This window comes from Amblyomma maculatum, chromosome 10 (genome assembly GCF_055883805.1).
Source record: "Amblyomma maculatum isolate TAMU_Amacu chromosome 10, ASM5588380v1, whole genome shotgun sequence".
Lineage (NCBI taxonomy): Eukaryota > Metazoa > Arthropoda > Arachnida > Ixodida > Ixodidae > Amblyomma > Amblyomma maculatum.
Window position 1 is genome coordinate 105,428,687 of NC_139353.1, and position 23,198 is coordinate 105,451,884.

Genomic DNA, 23,198 nt, shown 5'->3' on the forward strand with positions numbered 1-23,198 from the left:
AGACGCACAGGCATACAATGCTTTGCAAAACATACAATTTACACAATGCATACATAGTGTCAATACACGGAGCCGTAACTACTCATCATAAATACAAGTCAACGTTAGGCCAGCAAGCTATAACACAGAGTGTAAAATAGAAAAAGAATGTGAAGTGAAACGTGTTGCAAAAAAAAAGGCAAAGTATATTCAACCCGACGCCACGATGTGAATACAATACAACAAATGTACCCATATATTCAGGACAGCGCGTGACAAAATGAAGATACACTTGTGCATTGGACAACATCAGCAGGTAAGGTATTCCACTGGCGAGTCGTTCTAGGAAAGAATGATTGTTTAAAAATGTTGGTTTTAGAGGAATATTTTTTAACGTTTTTAGGGTGATAGGAACGTGCTGTGCGTGGGTTAGCGGTTTCAATATAAAGTGTTTTATCAATTCCTAATTCGTCATGATAAAGCAAGTAAAAAAGCTTCATTCTTTCCCGGTAACGTCTTGATGCTAAGCTTTCCAGGTTGGCATCTAGTAAGAGTTGGGTTGGAGATGTGCGCCAGTTATATGCGTTATAAATGAATCTTACTGATTTACGTTGTACGCTTTCAAGTTTGATGATGTTGGTTTGTGTGTAGGGGTCCCAAATAGCAGCAGCGTATTCCAATATCGGTCTGATGTACGTTTTGTAAGGCAAAAGTTTTATGTCGCTTGTTGATTTTACCAGTGTTCTTCTCAGATAACCGAGCCTTTCATTGCCTGTTTTTCAACGTATCCTACGTGTCGGTTCCATCTGAGATCGCTTGTGATTATTAATCCAAGATATTTAAAACTTGATACTGTAGCTAAGGCATGATTTCCAAGACAATATGTAAAGTGCAATGGTGGTTTTTTACGAGTGATTGTCATTGCGACTGTTTTTTGTTATTTATAGCCATTTGCCACGTAGGGCACCATTCTTGTATTTTGGCCAGAGATGTGTTTAAGTCTACTTGATCTTCAAAACTACGGATTTCATGGTAAATCACGCATTCACCTGCGAAAAGTTTGATTTTCACTGGGATTTCACAAGCGATGTCGTTAGTAAAAATCAAGAAGAAGAGTGGTCCGAGTACCGATCCCTGAAGGATTCCTGACTCAACTAAAACAGGTCTGGAGGACACATTACCAACCTTAACACTCTGATGACGAAAGTACAGATAAGCTTCTATCCATGCAAGCAAGGTATCATTTTTCAGTAAAGATTTTAGCTTCAACAGTAGTTTACTATGAGATACGCGATCGAAGGCTTTTTCGAAATCTAAAGAAATAATGTCAATCTGATTATGATTATCTAAGGCTGCAGCGAGGTCGTGAATTATTTCAAGTAGCTGAGTTAAAGTAGATAGCCCTTTACGAAAACCGTGCTTACGCTTATCAATTATGTTATGATTGTTAAGAAAAACAGAGATGTGTTTGGCAATGATATGCTCCAGGATTAGCACAAGGACGCAACCGTGAAATGGGCCTAAAAAATGTGGGTAGCGACTGGTCAGAAATTTTTGGAATAGGTGCGATTTGGGCATACTTCCAGTCAGCTGGTACTTCGGCGCATGTCGAAGATTTGTTAAATATGGGGGTCAGGTATTTCTCTCACCATTCAGCATACCTAATTAGAAAACAGTTCGATATTCCATCTACACCAGAGCACTTCTTAGAAGTTCAGTAATAGCGAAGGTACACCTTCCTCTTTAGCGCATACACCACCCATTGCCGGAACTTCATCATAGAGGTTGAAATTGGGTCTTAAGCCGTCATCACGTGTAAAAACAGAGCAAAAATAATCGTTAAGGGCATTTGCAATTTCAGATTTGTCGGTTGTAACGACATTGTTCAAGCACATGCTTTGCAAGGATTTCCTTTTTGGTGCAATGTGGCGCCAAAACTTTCCTGGGGACGAAGACAGAAAATTTCTGAGAGACACATTTTGATAATGAGCTTTCGCCTTCTTGATGCTATCTTTCAGCAATGCGCGCAGATCGCCCATTTTGATTGCGCTGGCCGCGGACGGGTGCCGCTTATGTTGCTTCCTTGCGTTTTTCAACTTTCGCCCAAGCCGAACGATTTCTTTATTATTCCAAGGGCTAGTATTGCGCTCTATCTTTCGCTGAAAAGGCACTAAGTCGTTTATGCATTTCAACACCAAATCCTTGACCAACACCAAATGCCACTCATAAGCGTTAGAGGGGCGAGGGTGACTTCTTAGCAAAAACGCTTAAGTTCTCCCTATGGCATTATCACTGCCAATAGGCTTCCAAAGCACCGTCGAGCGGCGCTGCTGCTCCTGACAGGGAGCGCCATCTCTGACAAAAAAATAGAAACTGGGGATACACTCGGCACCACCTAGGCATCCCGTGCAAGTTTTCTCCTTTCGCTCGCTCGCGTCCGCGCACGTGCAGACGTCTCGCGCTGCTTTGTCGCGCGGACAGAAAAGCACACACTGGACGCCCTCGGCTCAGCTCGCTGCCTTGGCGGCGTGTGCTGTGCGCTTTCTCTCGCACAAGCACGCGCCTTGACGCGCCTCCGCAGGCACACCGCGACATGCCACCTGCATTCCGTCTTGATAGGGCAAACTAACGCGTATTTTCATCAAAGATACTTAATTATAGGCAGGAAACCTTATATTCACGTCTGCCCTGCAGAGCAGACAACAGACGGGGATGAGTACATATTGATTGTGAATGCGTCCCACGTTAGCAAAAACGTAGGAAGTGCATCTCGAGGTAAGTCCGCTATGTAATTATATTGTCGTATATAATACGTTTAAAAACTGCTAAAGTATCATCAGTACTGTGAAATGAAGTGGCCCGCTGTCACCCGTTAATAATTATGTGGGGGTATTATTAACGATGCGCCCTTAACGGTGCGCACACTCCCAGACACCCTTTGAGTTAGTGGGGGTAGCTGTTCCGGTCGCAAAGGAGATGCCCTCGACCTGCGTGGCAAGCTCAGCCGGAATTCAACAACCTTGTTGTAGTGACAGAAGGGGGTGATCGTTTGGTGCCCAGCGGTCGCCGGTTCAAACCAGAGAAAGGATCGGAGTCAGAAGTAACAAACAAAACACAATTTATGCACAGCAAGAGACGATACAAAGGAATACACAAGATCACTTTAAATACAACAGACGAGAGGTTCACAGAATACAAACGCTAAGCATGCAATTACACAGGTATCCAATAACGTAGAGGCTTTACAACAGATGAAACACGAGAGAGTACATAAACAAACACCAAATTGTTCACCGGGAACTGTTGCAGTCCGACGCCTCAAGAGTCACGATGTGGCCGCTATACGAGACGAGCGCCGCTCCCTTGAAAGTCCGTGGGCTTGCCAGCAGCGGGTGATCCCCGGGAGTCCAGCCGAAGCAGAGGCGAGCAAGTCGCAAAACACTGACGAATTGACTGACTGACTGACTGACTGTCTCATCAAGCGGCGCGGTCTCTTTAAATAGGGCGCGCCGCGTCTGTTTGTTAGCACGCGTCAAAGCTAGCGCGCGCACACACATAACTTCGCTGGTTATAGCTCCCTCTTCTCCTCCAGTCGAGCCGCGCGTCGTCATTGGCTAGGTCCCATAGAAGATGCTCGATTTTTGTGGCGCATTCCAGGCCGATGAACCACCGTCTTCCCCGGGCAAGGGGAAAGAGGGTGACAACAACGCGTACAAAGCTACGCGCTCTCCCGCGCGGGGAAGGGGGCTTTTCTCTACATGCTTTCCACGCGACGCCGCGCGGGCCTCGCGCCGTGCCGGCTTGATAAAAATGGGCGCCGATTTCGTGACACCCGCTCGTTGACGATCGTTTTGGCCTTTAGCAGGAAATCTATATATGGATTTGTTTTTTATTAGTACGACGTTACCAAAGGAAATCTTACAGTAAAGTAATAAGTATATAGTCCGAAGGAGGGGTTTCTTCAACGACAAAAAAGCTATCAATCTCATAAGCACATGCGTGCTCCGTGTGCTGCACGCGACATAACCGGCTCGCTGTCTCGGAAGGCAGTTGAATTCCAAACTTGTACTACATAGGTTTTTATTTCGGTTCTTATTAAATGGTTGTGCTTCATATATGATCATATTTGTTTGCACTCACGAACTCAGTGACGCGAATGGGGTGCTCCGTGCGAGTAGCGTCAGTCGAGCCATAGCTAGGATTACTTTTGTACTGTGCTTCTGAAATATCTTCGTTATTAATAATAATAATAGTTGGTTCACCTATTGGCCGATTTGCGAAAATCTGTACAAGCATCTCAGCAAGGCATGTTTTCCAACGCCGCCCCAACCCCCGAAAAAAAAAAGGCCTCGTTCCTAGATATTTGTTTTAATAACGTTGTTTTTTGCCTCGGGGTGGAGTACATGTAAAACAAAAAAAGAAAAAATTAAAGGGGGTAGTAAATGAAAGAAAAGAGGTTAGCTGTTCTAATAAAGTTCAAGAGAGACTGATGATAAGACCCTTGAGTCCATGCAATGTTCCTAGATATTTTCTTGGTCACTCCGAAAATGAAAAGGCAGCTGTGGACACTTCGGGCACATTGACACATCGGACTCGATCGCGGATGTCGCATCTGCTGATTTGGTCGCTTTCAGAGCACTCACGAAGCAGGGAGAGAGCACAGAAAATCGGCGAAACTAGACACGCGGGGAGCGAAGAGCAGGATAATCTTCCATCCTCTTCACTTTTTTTGCATGGTGTTAAACCACTGTACTTTTTTTATGCCTCTCCAAGCCGTCTTTGTCAACTCTCAACATTTCTGAGTTTACGAAGAAAGGGGAAATTGGCTCTTTTCGTTTCCACAAAAAACGCGAAAGTTCTCGGTACGCTGTCATGTGGTTGGAAAACAGGTCTTGCTGACACGCTTCCAAAGGAATCTGCAAAGTTTCACACGTGAGCCTCGTCTTTTGGTACTTCGCCTACTATTGTGGCTTCCCATAACACAATGCTACTTAGTACATCCGTTTGGCATCAGCGGAAGCGTTTTTATATCGCCAAATAACCGCCAGGCGCAATGCGACAGGCACGCGTGCACAGGAAGCTAGCGGAGCGTCTGCTCCGGCGAAGCCCCATCGTTTCACGTTTCGCCACCACGCCAGGAATGCGGCGTTGCCGTCGCGCGGCAAACCTTGAGCTTGGGTTCCCTATACCAAGGCCGCTCTTAAACATTTTGAATCCCCAAGTGCCGATAAACGAGGGGCTCTGTACATCTCGCCCTAAGTATGTCATAAAGGATCGTTCATTTTTCTACTCTATGAGTACAGGAACTCAGCCCAAATATAACATGCGTGCACCTGCATAGCTCCCTTAGGATCCACTTTTAGTGCGTACATCATGGCTATAGATTAGGAGAAAAACACATATGACATTTTAGTGACGGATCCCGACGGCAGTGTCCAGAAAGGGGTCTTGAAAAATTGGCGAGACATCATTTTGGAAAGTTAAGTGCAAATGTAGAGTGGCCCTGCATGAGTCCTACTTATATTCACCTTCTTCCATGCCATATTTACCTTAGCCCACGCTGATTCAAACGCTAATCAAACCTAATCTGCATCTTATTCTACGTTAATTAGCTTCTTTATTAAGGCAAAAATCTTTTTAGGATCTTGGTGCGTCGGCTGAAACTGACCAACGGACACGTCATTAGGAAACGTCTGCCGTATGAAGACAGAGCAAAGAATTTAAATGATTTAGAGTGATAGTGAAAATAGAGGTTATATTAGTTATTGGTAGAGGTTATAATGACTGCTAATGACTTGTAATGACTCACATGTCAAACGACAATTTGTATGCTGCAATAGATTATAAATCACTAAATATGCTTAGTAATGACTTATATTGCCCCATATATCTAACGGCGACTTGGCTATAGATATTAGAAGAACCCTTTTTGCTTAGTAATGAGTATAATGAATAAAATGACTACTAATACCTTGTAATGACAAATACGTCTAACGACGACTTTTACTGACGACAATTGATTAGAAATAACTAAATGATTATTATTTTGTAGTAATGACTAAAATGACTATAATTACTGCTGCTGTGTTTTCGCCGTTCACCTCTTTCGAGATAGCTTAAGAGACCCTGTAATTTTTCTAGACTCATGCTCTCGCATTTGCAACATGGAGGTGTGAAGTGGCCTGTTTGCAAAGTTGTCAGCATTGACTTTTTCATTAATGTGGTTAGGGTGTCCATGAAGAGTTGTTTACTAAAATTATAAAACGAGCCCCAAGAATAAGTAACCCATCAATCTCCGAAACTAAAAAATATTTGTCGCCTTCATTAGCACTGAACATATGGCGCTAAAACTTCAATATCCGACATGTACAGTATCCGCCTAGACGGCGGCCTGGATTCCTTGGACCTGGGCGGCGTGTTCTGGAAACCCTGTTCTTGAGATGACACCCCAGCATATTGGCGATTTAAAATGTAGCTCCTTTTCTCCCGCTTCCCAACTCATCCCAAAGCGGCGCGCAAGGAACAATGAAAAGAAGCCACGCTGGTGCTCCTCGCCGCTTCGTCCCGCCCGCGCAACTAGAGAGCGTCTAATGAGCAGGCGAGACCAGTATGCACTAGTGACGTCACTGGGAAGGCTTGGGAACTGGGATGGGCTACCCAAGTCGATGGCGAGCAGTTGTCACGTGCAGCTTTAAAACAAATTGACTTAATAATATCGGCTTCACACAAAGCTTCAAATCTGACTCGACTGCTCACAAAGGCCACCTCTGAGGATTTCTTGGTTTATAAGTTCACCTGAAGTATAATTTCAGGTCCCTTAATTGCTGAATATATTTTCTCGGACAAAGTTCTGAAATCGCGTATTTTCCATTTTACCGCTCAATTGAGAAAACAACAAAATCCGAGGGTCTTAATAAACTGGACGTCGCTTGTGCGTGCGTTCGGCACAAGCGCGGCTGTGTTCTGCTGCTACAACTATCGGTATCGCCATGCTCTCCATGAGGGCGTTTTACCGTCAGTGTCTTTTCGCAGGAGCCCAACGACGCCGTGAAGCGAGAGGAGCTTCTTCCAGATGAATGCGACTCCACTCTGGCAAGGGGATCGGCCAAGACGACTTCGACCCGCACGTTGCGTGCGCCGTCGTTACGCTCCACGACGTCTAAAGCAGCCATCACATGGACGAGGGAAGAGTCCATGAAGGCACTGAACGATCTGCTGAACGCCGGCATGGGCGCCGTATCCAACAAGGTGGGCTGATGCTTGCTGCTCCAACAGATCGGCGCAATGAAAAATTACTCGTAACGGAAGAGTCTGCCGGAGAATAGTATAAAATATTGGCTCATTCTGGTAGATTTTACCATTTGTTGGCAGTATCGGTGGAAGAAGGAAATCAGGGTTTTACACATGGTGGTACCATACCATGTCCTTTCGTCCTACTAATATTTTTCAGTTTGTAGTGTCGGAATTGAATATACTACGCTTTACGACTATGGCACAGCGTCACGCACACAGGTAATTTTGTTCATATCAACTTAAGGCAGTGTAGGTCTTGTTAAATGCAAGGCAGCTACTTTTATACTTTGCTATTTTTTGATTCGCGTTAATATACGTTTAAAGCAGAACACCCCACCAACCAATGACATGATCAAAGACGCCGCTATATTTGTGCCAGCGCTGCCAATAGCACTCCTAAAGCAAACACGGTTGTTCTTACCTGCGGTAGGTGTCAACGGGTGTGTTTTCTTTCTTTATTCATTTCATTCTATTTCAAATTGGACATGGCTAGCACTATGGCTGCCGCTTCGGCTTCTGTCGACGTTTTTGCTTTGACAGAGGCGGAAACTGATTGATGAGAGGTTTACCAAATCACAATTTTGGCATATGTCATGGGGTGACTGTATTCTGCCGAGTCTACGTAGGCCCCTTTATTATCAGTAGCGCGGGCTTTGTGTAACGGCTTGGCTCGAGCTTCTTGTCGTGCCTTGTTGCGTTGTGCATTCCGAGCGACAATGCATGCTTCAGGAATGTACACTTTGAAAGGCCCAGCGCGCGCTTTACGCATCTACGTATTAATCCACGAATTTTCATTTCTTCTCAGACATCAATTCCAGATCAGGCGCAGAGTCCTAACTCTGCTGAATAATAAAGCTGGTACCAGCGCAAATAAATACGTTTTGAATTCTCGCCCTTCGTTCGTAACTCATGTGATGAGACTCGGCGTCTGTCAAGCGTGGTTGTCCAATCGTATTAGTCTCTCCGTTATCGATGTGAGACAGGAGAACTAGGCCGAAAATACGTATCTGCTCTTCCTTTTGAATTTCGGCTGCCGCTATCAGAATGCGAATTTCCAACTGTGCCTTACACCTAAAATGCTTAGTACCGTAGCAAACAGCTTCGATTTTTGTGGCGAACAACCAATCCATGCTCGGCCATCTAAAAGCGGAGATGCCTTTTAGATGGTGCGCGTCTCTGCTCTGCTTCAATGCCCCCTCAATTAGTATTGGGTATTGGGATTGTGCGCCCCGAGAACGGGCAGGACTCTGCTGGCTAAAGTAAAAGTCAACCTCGACTGGTGCGCACATCCGAGGGCAGAAAGTGAGTGTATCAGCAAGTGGCTAACAATCCCCTTTTTGAAGCGAAAGCTTCACTACCCGTGTCAGATCGCAACTTCGCGTGGCTCCACATAGCCTAGTTCTGCGCATGCGCTTGACCTCGCAGCCAAGGCCAGCTGCGCATGCCCCCTTGCCAATCTCTGCCGACGTTACCTAGCAACGTTTAAGAGGTTAGCGACTCCTCGTTATAAAAAAATTGTCTCCACCGCGAACTCAACCTCCATCCCTTGAATCCTCAGCCATCACCAACTGTCGGGTAAAAAGAAAATGGAGATGCTTGTTTTATTTCGAATGACGTTTAGTTTATTCTTGACTGTTAGTTTTCTCTATCTCTAAATTGATGTTTAGATTATAGAAAAGTGGATGCATGGTATTCGGGTAGTGCTTTATAGTGCTTTCATTGAGACAATGATGAAACAGGAGGAATGACATATTTTGCTTCTTTTTCTTTCCGCAGAAATATTAGTCAAACACTGCTTTTTTATTCATGCTATCCTAACCCTTTCGTACACGAAGAAAATAAATGACGTATCATTAAATACCATAGTTCGTTCTTCTTTATCATGGCATCTACCGTAAACGGCTCTAACACTCCATTTCGGCTCATCCCGCGAAATAATTACTTTTCAACGTATTGAATTATTTTGATTTGATCGGTTTGTGGGTTTCAACATCGTAACTTTATTCAGGATAAGGATCAGTCGTAATCGACGACTCCCTTGGATTTTTAATGAGAACTCTCATCACACAGCCCACCAGAGCTTTGATTGCATCAATAAAATAGTGGCTGCCACATAGCTAGAACGGAACTCGGGTTCCCTGGCTCAGTATAGTGGAGCCTGAGTAGCGGCCTATTTACTGCGCCACATCAGATGCAAATTGGAATAATGTTTGTAGGTGTTATAGTGATACATGGAGAAGGGTAGAGTTCACAGAGTAGAGAGCTCAACAAGTGACGCATTGAATTGAATGCTGCCTTAAACGTCTCCAACTAATGCCTTGTCATTCATATCGGTTTGGAGCACGCGTCACACGTTGCGCTCTGACAATTTGCTATCTCTGTCACAGTTGACACTCTCGCCGCCGACTGTTCCAAGCGGCTTAAAATCGTCGAAGGAGGCCAAGGTGTTCGCCATCATGCTTATAGTGGGCGTTGTGTTGGCGTTAACAATATTCCTGCTGCCCAGCCCGGTCCCGAAGACGGCTGTGCTCTGCACTACACAATCCTGCGCTCAGCACAGGTGAGGCGGAGTCCCGTTCTTTCTCTCTTACTTGGTCAGGTTAGCCTAGAAGTGCTGTTCGAGGAACACGCAGCTAGTAGATATCATTGGCTTAGGTTGAAAGCACAGGTCACGCACATACGGCGTTAAAAGGGGGGCACTTAATACATTGTCGTGTAGTGCACTGGAGCTAGGTGTGTGGGTATTGTTAAATATAACTGGTAACATATTATTTTGCAGAATTACAAAATGTTGACAGTGATCATAGCAATGAGACTATGCACAACGCCGGCAACTAGTCATGGTAATTCGACAATCGAAGTCTTCTAGCACGACGTCGAATCGGCCTGAGTACAGCAAAACAGTACAATGTTCTAATTATTAAATTTCCAATAGAAAAAAAAAAGACAAGCGAGTAGAAAGTAGGAGATCGCGGCATATTCGTTTATTGTAGGACAGATTTAAGAAATATTTTAACAATCATGAACTCCGTTTTCCGCAAACAGGATGGCTGAAAATAGACAATGAAGTCATTGTTTACGCAGCCTGGTATAGTACTTGATGCATATGGGCCCGCAACAGGAGAATATATTTTACGTACGATTGTGAGGTATCAAATTCGGCTAGAACTTAACAGAGAACCCAGGGAACCGAAAAAAGCAATTGCTCATCTATATGCTATTGGTGAGGGAGAACGTTGCTAAGCACTGAAAAGGTGAAAACGTGGCTTCGACCTACACCCTTGACCATTTTTAGTTCTTCTTTTTTCTTGGAGGGTGCCGCGGAAGAAATGTAAATGTTTTTGAAAATACACACAGGTTCCACAGCGAGCGCAGGCAAGGTGAATAAATGAGAATGAGAAATCATCAGACATGCATACGCTGTACTTTTTGTCGCGCGTCTAAAAGTTGTATTTTAAATGGCGCGGAAAAGAAACGAGTCCTTCTCATAACTTAGATGCTGTGTTGTTCGGTTGTTTACTATGCTCTAGGCTAGGGGAAGATATACAAATCGCTGCTTAAGGGGATGCCGCTGGTACTGATGTTAATAAAATACCTCTTCCAACGTGCTCTCCTGGTTAGCTTGAAGACCTCAATATACAAAAAAGTTGTAAATTCCTCGATGGTCGGATATTGTGACTTGACTTTTCACGTCACCGCCTTGCGTTCCTGTCGGACTCTTCATTCGCCTTTGGGGACTCGGCCGTGGGAACTCTTCATTCTGGGGCAATCCTTGTTGTTGGGGATGTGGACAATGCTGTTTGTTAGGCTCGATGTCACTGCTATCTGACAGAGTCCGTCTCAGGTGTGCACAAGGTTTCGTCTGCTGCCATTCACTAAACATCATAAGTTATGAACCAATGTGCTCGATCACAATGTATTTTCCATGCATGCTGCTGTATGATCGGGTGGACTGAGTTTGCCCCCTTTTTTCAGAGGCGTGAGATCTTTGGCACATTTGAACATCACACACTGTTGTTTTGCTCACTTCTTTCTCTGAAAGTTTGCTATACTTGACTGCAGCAAGACAAGAGTTGAAAGGATTGTTTGTGTTATTGGAGTGTCGCTGGGCTGGCTCCTATTCCTAAAGGAGCACGTTGAGGTAATACAAGAAGACTAGCTCTTGGTGACTACCAGTTTCAAGAGCTTTTTGAACAACAGCTTCGCTCTTTTTGCCACATAATCCTGCATAATATTTTTTTCGCAATTTGGGCTTGAATTCTTGTGTTTAGAAATGCCATTTACGAACAAAGGTATGAAATTCAACTTTTCAAAACTGCGTTTCAGGTTCACTGATAACAAATAAAAGTTATACTTAGCGACGCGAACCTTAAGACACTTGACAGAACTTGCAGATGCTGTAGACATCAGCAGATCATATTCCAAAATGCACTGATCCATTAATCTATTACCAGAAAAGGATTCCTTTGAAACTCCATTAGGTCGGAAATGGCTATTTGCCATGAGACTCTGGAGTTTGACGCTGCAGTGTTTTAGCAATGCTTCTGGTTGTGTGTTGACCTGAACCTGGTGTATTTTCCATGTATAAAATATTCCCCACTCACCATATCTCAATTCTGGCCAGATGATGCATTCGCGTGTACTTCCTAGGTAAGGTTTAGTATCAAGATGAGACGAGAGCAGCCTCTTGAATTTGTCACGTTTGCTCAGAGAATGACGCCGTGTTGAACTCTGTACAGTATTCTGTCTCTTAAAGAGATACCATTAATGGTCAGGCCGACGTCGGCGTTTTTGGCGTTTCTGGCATCAGAATTTTCAGCGAAAAATTACCGGCATCCTTTCGGCAGGTGGCTGGTGACATGGCGCTGTATCGACTGATCCTAGGTTTGCGATATTACGAAACTGCATGACATTGCCGAGTGGGCAGGCGCTGCCAACTCGGGAATTTATTTTAGATGGATGGGAGCGATCAGATTCTAGCCTTCCATGACCATTGGATCCCACTTTAGACATGCTGCCTATAATCTACATACCTATACGTTTTAGCGGTTTGGTTAAAGCGGTACTTTATCCTATGTATTAGGTTATCTTTGAGCAGTGTTTCATTCCTCTGAGTAGCGCTTCTGACCGCCTAAAGTGTTTCTTGTCTTACATATTAACATGCAACGAAATTCACGTCTGTCTACTCGTGGCTGCCTTCGGTGTCTGGAAGGAGAGCTGTAGACATTGTGTTTGCGGCGACAAGCTCATTGCCTGGGTAGTACCGAGCTCTATGTTGTATGGATTCACCTGCAGCTGCACGCTATGCAATCTCCTTGGCACTTCGTTGTGCGACGTTGAGACTGTAGATTGCGGGGGACTTTGATCAGTAACTACTTTTCCATGACTACCAAACACATACTGGTGGAAAAGTTCGGGAGTTAAAAGTAATGACCAACGTCTCCTTTTCAGTCCGAGTATGCTTGGTTGAAAAACGGGTAAGCACTCGCTAATAAAAGATACAGACAATTCCGCTTGTAGCAGAGCTGCTCGAAGTCCTTTTTCAATTCCATCACACTGTACGTTTTTTTAAAGCATAGCTCTGCTAGTGCTTCGACCACATGTTTCATGTTCGCAAATTCTTGGTCTTTTGTTGACGTCCACTAGGCATCATGGGCTTTGTTTTCTTATTGTTTTTCATGCCATCGAATACGCCACATAGTAATCTGCAGATGTAATAAACCATGGTGCACCTGAACGGTTCCACACATATCGATTAATGGTGATATGCCACAAATTACCGGTCTTTTCAGGGTCTGCCATAGGGACTAGGCTTGTCAGCTTATGACCCAAGACAATCACTTCAGTGTTCAACTCCCGCTCTTTCCAGTTGATGTGAATTCCTTCGTCACATCAAAGGGCTTCTGATTCTGGTCGTGCTCACCTCCTTTGTTCTTTCTGCTCTTTCGTTTGCCATACATGAGAATGTCATATGCAACACATCGATGTCTTTCTGACCATCTAAAGTTCTCTGCACCTATCTCAATATCGATATGCTACTCACAGCCAAACTAAAAGGCGAAGAAAAATAGTTGTAGAGTTAAAAGGGTGCCTGGAATACGATTCAAACATTTGACTTAGGTCTACGATATAATGCGACTTCAGATTGAATATAAGAAGCCCTCTGCGTTTTTAGGATTCGCACTGAGAGCTGTTGTCTGCTCATCTTTTCGTTCAGATTATATTGGTCTATTCTTATTCTGAATGAGCCTAATTTCTTTCCCACTGCCATGTGGCTCCCCTAACCTGTTGCTTGATCGTTTTGACGATGATATTTTCTTGCAGTTCTCGAAGCAATACCTGAAGCTGAGGCTTTGTGCTCACAGGAACTCGACACAAACAGCGACATCTGGTGCAAACTGGAATTGTACTCTTTAATGCTCTTCCTGGAAAATGTCTCTGATATTGCACGAGAATCGATTAAAACTTGTCCACAGTAATACTCTTTGTGGCTGACTGTGCACCCTGCTGCACCGCTGACGCCATTTTATAGCTGCCTTTAGAGTCGTATTGCTTCGGACGCATTCGTTCTCCAATGCATACCAAGTGGTTTTCCACCAATTGAGTACAATATTAATTTTCTGATAAAAGGCTTCGGGCGAGAAGCCTACAAATACAATTAGAGTGATGACTATTCCATTGTGTAACCCCAGGTGTTGGGGGCTTCATAAAACTCGCTTACTTATGTGTATCCGCTGGAATGGCATATACTGACGCTCCATTTTAAACCTGGAATTTGGTTCGCTGTTTTTCACTGTAAATGAGATTACATCTCCTGTTTTGGCTCAGCAAGAACGTCATCTGAACATAAGTTACTTTCGTAAGCAGTTGTGACTCTTCGCTTGGTGTTGCACAGTTTCGCAAAATGGTTCTTTCCACATTTGTTGCAGTGTGTTTCCTACGCCCGACATGCACCGTGGAATCTTCCACGGCACCCTTACAAGTATCATCGGAGTTGTGTTAGCTGGTAGAGCCTTACTAATGGTTCTGATAACGTGAACAGCGACCGGTGTTTTGTTTGGGATAAGAAGGTTCACTTTTGAAAGCCTTGATCTGTTTAAATATGTCCTATACATCATAAATACCATTGCGAAATTTTCTAAGATAGAGTGCTCGTGTTTCAGAAGGTTTGTGCGCACATTCTTGTTAGCCCTGCCGAAATTACTGTTTCGGAGGATTACTTCTTGCTGACCTTCGACAAGTGATTTGCAGATTTCGCCTCGAGGTCTGCGTGAAAAGAGCCACAAGGTTCTTCGGTTTCTTGATTTCTACATCGCAGCAGGTATCTTAAACACACATCGACTTTTACTTGGGCGAAATAAAGTTATGCCCGCGACCGGATGCATTCCTAAAGGCTTTTTCAGATTCCGGGACTGTATTTCTTTTCAGGTCCAAACGACCGATGGCTGTAACGATAATTATGAAGCCTTCGTTCGGCTCCTGGACTGATTTTAGTTGCCTCATCGAATTCAACCACATTGTAGACAATGATCATTTCCGATCCGCCGATAGACGGAACGCTTTTTTCTGCTAGTCTGTTCTCTTCGCTTGTCCCGCTGCAGTCAAATATGGGTCAAAAGCTTGCTCCATATCTTCCGATTTGCACGCAAAACAGCCGAGAAGCGCAATTGTTCGCTGGCGCTTAATCGGCATGCTACTCTTTATTGTGTGTTCGTGAAGAGTGTTCGCGAAGACAGGTCACTCGCTCGCATTCATGTCTCGCTTATGCGCAGCGCGTCTCCGGCACAGTCACTGTCATTTTCTGGCGTCATTTCAGGCTGTGAATGCAACCGTGCGCTGCTTCCACCATACCAAAGGAGTCAATGCGGCGTGAAAGAAACGAGCATGTGTTACACTGACGCTATATTGTTTATTATCCACTAGGAGAAAGAATACATTATGTTGCCGTAGTGTATGCAGCTGCTGCTGATGATGGTAGTAAAATACCTATTGTATAAGTATTCACAGACCTCTTTTTCAGAATAGCTGCAATCTGCAATTGAGCTGATGATATTGGCTTGCTAAATTACTAGTAGTTGTTTCGAGGCCCTTCCATTGCTGTTGAATAGTAGTTTAATCTTGTGTACGTTAATTTCCACTCACCTTTCGGCTTTAGTTGCCCTGATCATTGACAACGCTCTAATAGTGCATGCATGCTTTGCAAATTGTCGTTATAGGTGCCAGAAAGACTCAAACTTCTTTATTTCATGTCGTCAGCATCATCATCATCATCATCAGCCATCTGAGAGACCGCGTTTATTGAGGAATATGTAAGAGGCCTTCGCCCACTGCAGGGCGAATGCTTCTTACATATTCCTCGATAAACGCGATAGTGTGCTGGCGGCATCCACTTGAACCCTTCCAACTTCTTAATTTCATTCATCCACCTCTCTGCGTCCCCCTGCTAACATTTCCCTACCTTGGAATTCAGTTTGTTACCCTAAGCGACCATTGGTTATCCTCTCATTGCACTACATGTCCTGACGATGCCCATTTCGTCTTCTTGATTTCTGCTAGAATATAAGTAACTTGAGTAATTTCTCTGACCCACTATACACGCTTCCTATTTTTTAGCGTTACCGCTACCATTAAGGTAAGATACAAATGTTGCATACTTTCCTCTTAAGCGATACCGGTAAGCTGCTAGTCATAATCTGCGAGTACTTGCCAAATGCGCTCCAACCCAATCCTATTCACCTTGTTATTTTCCTTTTAAGGTCCGGATCTGCGGTTACTACCTGTCCTAAGTTCACATATTCACCAACTTCTTCCAGTGCTTCGCTACCTAACGTAAACTGCCGGTCTTTCCCGAGGCTGTTGAACATTGTCTTAGTCTTCTGCACATTAATTTTCAAGCCTGCTTTTCTGTTTTTACAGTCTAAGTCATTATTAATTATTTGTAGTTCATTCCCGGAGTTACTCAGCGAGGCAACGTCATCAGAGGATCGCTAATTACTGATGTATTCTCCATCTACCCTTATCGATAACTGCTACCATTCCAAGTCTCTGATTACTTCCTCTAATCAAGTTGTGAATGTTACGGGGTAGATAATCTTTCTGTGCCAAACACCTTTCTGTGTGGGGATTTTTTTCAGTTGCATTATGCAGAACATGATAGCTGTGCAGCCACTGTAGATATCTTCCAGTACTTTCACATACATCTCGTCTACTCTCTGATTTGGCAATTCCTCTATGGCTGCCGAAGTTTCTACTGAGTCAAATGCTTTTTCGTAATGAATAAACGCAATGTATAAGGGCTGCTTATATTCCGAGCATTTTTCTATCACTTGTTTGACAGTGTGAATATTGTCAATATTGTAGTATCCTTTCCGACAAATTGCTCAATCTTTTGCTTCACTAAAGTCTAAGAGTGTCTTGATTCTGTTAGTAAACATGTTATACAGTAAACACGTTATATGAAAGAGATATTAAGCTGGTTGGCTTATACGGTTTTAAATCCGTAGCGTCCGCTAATGAATTAAGGTAATGTTTGCGTTGTTCTATGGTTCGGGTACCATCGATGACACAGGACATTGCGTATACAGGTAAGCTACTTTTTCTAGCACGATATCCTTCCCTTCCTTCGACAAATGTGCAGTTACCTCATCCTCTACCGCTTCTTTTCCCTTTATAATTGTTTCCAAAACTTCCTTACCCCGTCCTTTGTTGCTGGCTGCACGTCTGACTGCTCGTCATCACTTCCAAACTCATTACTGTCCTGACTACTTTGGCTACTGTTCAGATGAGTACAAAACTCCGCGCCTACTTCGACTATCTTGTCTATATTCGTGATGAAATTGCCCGCCTTGTCCCTTAGTGCTTGCATTTGATTTTTCCATATGCCCAATATCTTGTTCCCCGTTTTAAGGCTTCCTCTGTTCTATACTGCATGCTCAATTTGCTCAATGTTATACATTCTTATATCCGCCACTTTATGCTTAGTTATTGGCTTTGATATCTCTAACAGCTTTACCTGGTCCATTGGATTGGAAGCTTTCTTATTTTGGCGTTTCTTAATAGAATATTTCGTCTCCTTAGACAGCATAGAAGTCTGCTCCTAAACTATCCTATCGCCTACGTCTAAGCTCGCTCAGTAATGATATCTCTGAAATTATTGTTTGTTGCTTCTAGGCTAATGCGGTCATCCTCGGTTAGAGCTTAATATCTATTCTGTAGCGAGATCCTGAACTTTCTGCTCCCCCGTCGCCACTAATTCGTTGACTGCCTTCTTTCTTACTAATCTGTTTAGTTCCCTTTTCAGGTTGAGAATAATTAAAAACCATACCATCCTGTGGTCACTGCATAGGACTTTCCCGATTACTTATACATCCTGCATAATGGTGGGGTTAGAACACAGTATTAAGTCAGTTTATATTTTTCGTCTCACCATTAGCAATTTTTTATGTCCACTTCCGGGTCCTCCATTTGCTGAACGAGGTATTCATGATTCTTAATTTATTGCGCTCTTCAAACTGAACTAGTAACTCCCCCTGCTCTTTCCAGAAGCAATGCCATATTCCCCCACTCCCTAATTTCTGTCCTGCTTTTTTCCTACCTTGGCATTGAAGTCGCCCATTAGTGCAGTATACTACGTGTTTCCATTCCGCGTTGCCGATTCTGCATCTTTGTAGAAGCTCGAAACGGTTTGGTCATCATGAATACATGTAGGTGCGTACGCCTGTACAACCATCAGTTTATAGTGTTTGTTAATCTTAATTACGATGCCTGCATCATAAGAATGTGAAATAATTACACTGAAAGAAAAATGACTGTATTCATATGGAGATAGTATCGTGATTCCTGCATGATTGGCGAGTCAGAGAAGATGCTTCTATGCCATCAAAGCACATTCATTTGACTTTGTTAAGAAACTGATTGTGTATCGCAGTAAATTAAAAAATAAAGGTAGTAATTGTCTTTTTACGGAATGGCCTGGAAAGTGCACAAGAGGTTGCTGAGTAGATCCATTAACACTGTCGAATAACTGATGTAATGCGTAGCTTAAGTGTATCCCGAACATTTAGAGCGAAAACACTCATACACTCAGTAACGCCGATTAAGAATCTTGTCCTACAGTTGTTTGTGCCACCGTTCTTTTTGGTGAGGTTACAATCACGTGGCCTCGCACAGATAATTCAAACTGAGTCCGGTATAGCGGCTGTAACGCGCGAGTCTCCCCGACGAGCCTTTCAATCTTACCGACTAAAAGAGTGACGTAGCCTGTTAGTCACCAGGATCACTACAAGTGATTTATCAATAAAAAAATCATTGAAGTGGCCTCGAGCCGATGGGGTTTAAACTGTGTCGTTTAAACCCGTTTACTGCGGTTCAGTAGCATAGTGTCATAGCCACTAAACCACCTGGTGATTACTTTGCCTCTTCATAACCATTCATAAGGAGGCTTAATATATGCCGCTTCAAGCAGCGATTCCCAGGTGGCCCCACACATATGTGGCCTCCATGGTGAAGCGCGTCGTTGCAGCTGAGGTAATCATAAAGGACATGGTTAAACCTCCACCAATAGACGCAGCGGCTACCAGATGTCGCCAAAAGTCCAGCTGATGCTTTGGTTCCCTGTACAACAATGTTACTGGGAAATAATATTGAATCTGCCAAACATCGGATCGTTCTCCTGCTCGTTGTTTCCTTAAGGCATTTCCATCTCCAGAATTTTACCGACACTATCCGGCTGGTCAGATGAAACTATTGTGTATTACATTTGTCGTCCGAAGCCTCGCTGGAATACTTAGGCCGTATGAAGAAGAGAAGAGAAAGGCGTATGCGCGTGTTCAACCATCCGCTTGGTGTGAATTTACAGTTTTGAAAACGTCGCAAAAAGCGGAAGGTACTGTGTAAAATCCTAAGCTTGTGCGCTACATAAGCCATTGTTCCAAAAGGTGACGCACTCAGAAAGCGACACATGTCACTTCGTTCCGCAACACTTGGTCTAAGTAGTAGGGTACACGTATCCCCCTCTCATTTAAGCTGTGGTCTGAATGCTGTGTGACACAGGGCGGGGATGTGCAGTTGAGTCGCATGTCTTTGTGTTTTTGATAGGGCCCTAATCGAACTCCAGCTGGACATGAACGTGGATCCGTGCAAAGATTTCACTGCGCACGTCTGCAGTCGTTGGGAGCCCCGCAAAGAATTCGCTGACATGTCTCGCTCTGTGCTTACGGACATGGTGATGTCGTGGCTGGCGAGGGTACCCGACACACTAGCAGAGGGACTCGCCCGGCTTCCCGCCGGAAGAAAAGCTTCTGCCATGTTCAACAGCTGCATGACGCAGACGGGCTCACAAGTAGGCGTCTTGAAGAATTTCATGAGCGAGCATGGCCTCAGCTGGCCAGAGGATCCGCCAGAAAATGCTACAGGAAGTACTCCAGTGGAAGTTCTCTTCGACCTCGCCTTCAACTGGAACGTCAACCTTTGGTTTTCGCTCAACTTACTCCCATCCGCGGCGGATGACGGCCAGAAGCGACGTCTATTCTTCTCTGCGAACAATCTTATGCTGGAGTGGAGAACCATCTTTAGACAAATACCAAGGCAGTTTTTCGACAGAGTCTACAGCGCTATCTTCAAGCATTTTGCTAAGGACCAACACATATCGCTGCCGCCGGAAAGAATTAAGGAAGCTTACAGTATGCTCCTGCAGATTTTTGACGTGTTCATTTCGTCGAGCAAGGGCAACGTGAGAGTGCCTGCCGTAATGCCATTGGGCGAATTGGGCAAAGTCCTGCATCTCACGAACGCGGCCTACTTAAAATATGTAATCGACGGAATGCTCAAGATTGAGCCGCCTTTCACGATGGAAGATTTATTGCTCACAAGTGACCTGGACCTGCTCGATGCGACCTTGCAAATTTTCGGCAAGTTCAATGATAGCAGCGTGCGCCGTAATTTGGCGTGGCTGTTCCTGGAGGCGTACGCAGCCGTCGCCAACCCCGACGCTGTCCTGCTCATTTTGCATGGAAGTCAGCGCCGAGCCAATCAAGTGCGAACCTTGTTCTGCGCCAGCCAGGTTGAGGCGAGCTACAAAGTACTGGTGGCCGCTATGGCGGCGGTGACTTACTTCACTGATGAGGAGCGTCGGATCATTGACGCCAAGCTGGCTAACATCGTACAGGTAAGGGCAGAAACTTGAACAATTCTTAAATCCTTGATTTTAAACTGTAGCAGAGAAGGGTGGATGACGGGTATAAAAGACGTAAGCGCTATTAGCGTCTTTATGCAACATTTGACAATAGGAAAGAACGCCGATACCATCGGAGGTGGATGACTATTGTCTTTATCTACAAAGCGAGATATATGTCGCAGCAGGGAAGACCACTTCGTTTGTATCTCTGATGTCTCTCTGAGAAACTTTGGGCGAATGTCCAATAGCCATTTGATTAATTGTGGCAATAATATAGACTGAAACATACTGTACAACTCAACGCTGGGTAGTGCGCAGGCTTTTGTTGGAATCATTTTTTCTGATTTGCGAGGTGGGGACACGCTGCGCCCAACAGACATGCTCGTACGGTTTGATTTATGCGAGGCTTTTTATGTACGTGTAATGACATTTTATTTAACTTGAAAACCTACAAGAGTATCTTGGATGACAGGTTCACAAAAATAATGATTAAATTAGTAGCAATGTTATCAAAAAAAAAAAAACGATGCAGCAAGGGAATGGACAGGTGGTAGCCACTAAAAGATAACGTGATACCCTCGAAGTCGCGTATTAGGTGTCCTTCAGAGTTTTAAGTGTTCAATGCGCAAGGAGGCAATGGACAGAGCGAAACAATCGGTACATAGAGTACTGTGTGCACATTTGGCTGCAGAAAACAAGATACGAAAGAGAAGTGCGGACAACATGACTTGCTTTAAATTGTATATAAGTGTGGGGCTCAATATGACCTAATCAAGTTTTATTTTAAAAACAATTCTGAATGCGTGGGGGCAAGGGCTGTATAGGATCGATATATGTGCTTCTGAGATAGGTTTAGCCGTGCATTTTCAAGAGGCAGTGGTAAATAAAACAATGTATTGACTGCGACGTCATCTGCTACTCATATACTAAATCGCTGAAACATGCATGTGCATAAAATTCCTTCACTATGATGTCATCATAGCTTTGGTCGGCATGCAAAGTTGAAACCCAGAGCCAGAGGAAATGTAAACACCTGAAGAGGTCTCAAGGGACCAGCTCGAGGAAACGTTTTTCTTCTTGGAAATAAAGTGCTTGTGCTTAGGCATTGAGTTCTAGTTGTTTGATGTCAGGCTACCAACCACCGCCTTTACTACCACCGTCTTTACTACCACCGCCTAAAACGCCGGTGCAATTGATGCGTTCAACGGAACGCTGGTTGTGTTCGATGCAACGCTCGGTCGCACGCAGCCAAACATTTCACTCCACACTCGTGTACCGTAGCCACAATTGGCAGGCGCAAAGAAAGCCTCAGGAGACGGCGTGCAAAAGCAACGAATGAAGAGCTCGCTGCACGTCTCGAGAAAACAAAGACGAGGGCTCTGGTCGGTTTAATCGTTGAGCCTGTAGATGGGGAAGGTGGCCGGCGCGCAGATTTTGCACGAAGAGTGGGCGAGCCCTAGTCTGCCACGCGAGTTTCACCACCGCTTCACGAACAACCTTTTTGAAAGTGCGTGTTCTGTGCGCGACTGGCTGTGGCAAAAAATGATGTAACACCGGTGAGTGAACTTATGCATCCCATTCTCCCTTTGGCCGCAAGTATAATCATGTAGCAGTTGCTTTTGCAGTTCAACCAGGGTTAAACAGAGCTAAGCCACAGCCAACGTTTTCTGGCGGCTTAGACTCTAGGCTGTAACCAGTGGAAACGAATGTACGGCTGCATATTTATTTTGATTCGCCCAGTAAGAAAAGTTGGCAAGCGTAAAAATGTCGCAGAACAGCGTGCCTTTTTTTCACATTCATTTCTGATGGCTCCACTGTGCCTTATTTGAATATTTCTAAATTTTGGGACAGGGGTTTATAAATATTTTCTTCTCAGAAAGCAGCAGCCTCCCACGCTTTTGAGCGTTGGTCGTCTCGATCCTCGCCCTTTATTGGCGGATACAATCCTTGGCCTGTCAACTGCTTTGAAAGCACACAAGGCTCTGTTTTGTTAGCTAATATCAGTCTTCTGCAGTGACATATTGTGACTAAATGTTCCTTTCTTCTTCTCGTCTTTTTTCTCATCTGTTTTCTCCTCTCAGGGTAGCTTTTTTGATTACCGCCCACGCCTTTTCTATCTACTTGTAGGTAAACTTTCTAGAGGTCATATGCAACACATGCGTGCTCTTTAAAACCGAATAGCCCCGTGAGAACTATCATTCTTGCTTGCTATCAGAACGTTTGTGCTCACATAAGACGCACAGTGCCGATATATGGCGCATGGACTATCTCGACCGTCTTTTTTGGATCCACCCAAGCTCAGAGAAGGCGCGTGACGGCATAGAGTACGTAGACCTTAAGTATTATAGAATGGTTAAGCCACGCTTCTATGTCGTAAGGTAGGCACATTGTTTAGCACAGTGCAGTACGTTCAAGTGACACTGTTTTCGAACACTGCCGAGTTATTGCCCCTTTCCGTATGTTGCCCATTGCTATTAACGATGGCTATAATAGCCAAAGAAGCGGCTTGCAAATGTTTTTATTCAGGCGCCAGACTTATATTGAGCAACTTCGGTTGTCGATCCAGTCCACATTGCATCAAATGTTTACTGGCGTAAGATGCTTGTCGATTGATTACAGTGCCGACATATGCTGGCATTCCTAACCTCGTATTTTTCTCACTTTCTCTAAAGCAGTGAATTCCGATATGTTTTTTTTTTTTTTTGCGCAGAGTAAACATTTTGGTTAACCAACGCTTAAAACAATGCATAGT

At 44.3% G+C, this 23,198-nt stretch overlaps 1 protein-coding gene across 1 annotated transcript in view; it reads left to right on the forward strand.

Moving 5' to 3' along the window:
* Positions 1-23,198, forward strand: part of LOC146177185 (neprilysin-1-like) — a 51,386-nt gene that overhangs the window by 16,067 nt on the left and 12,121 nt on the right. The window contains exons 3-5 of the mRNA XM_084581484.1: positions 7,012-7,227; positions 9,660-9,832; positions 19,369-20,437. Coding sequence (XP_084437610.1) covers positions 7,012-7,227; positions 9,660-9,832; positions 19,369-20,437 — 1,458 coding nt within the window. The remainder of the gene's footprint in view (positions 1-7,011; positions 7,228-9,659; positions 9,833-19,368; positions 20,438-23,198) is intronic.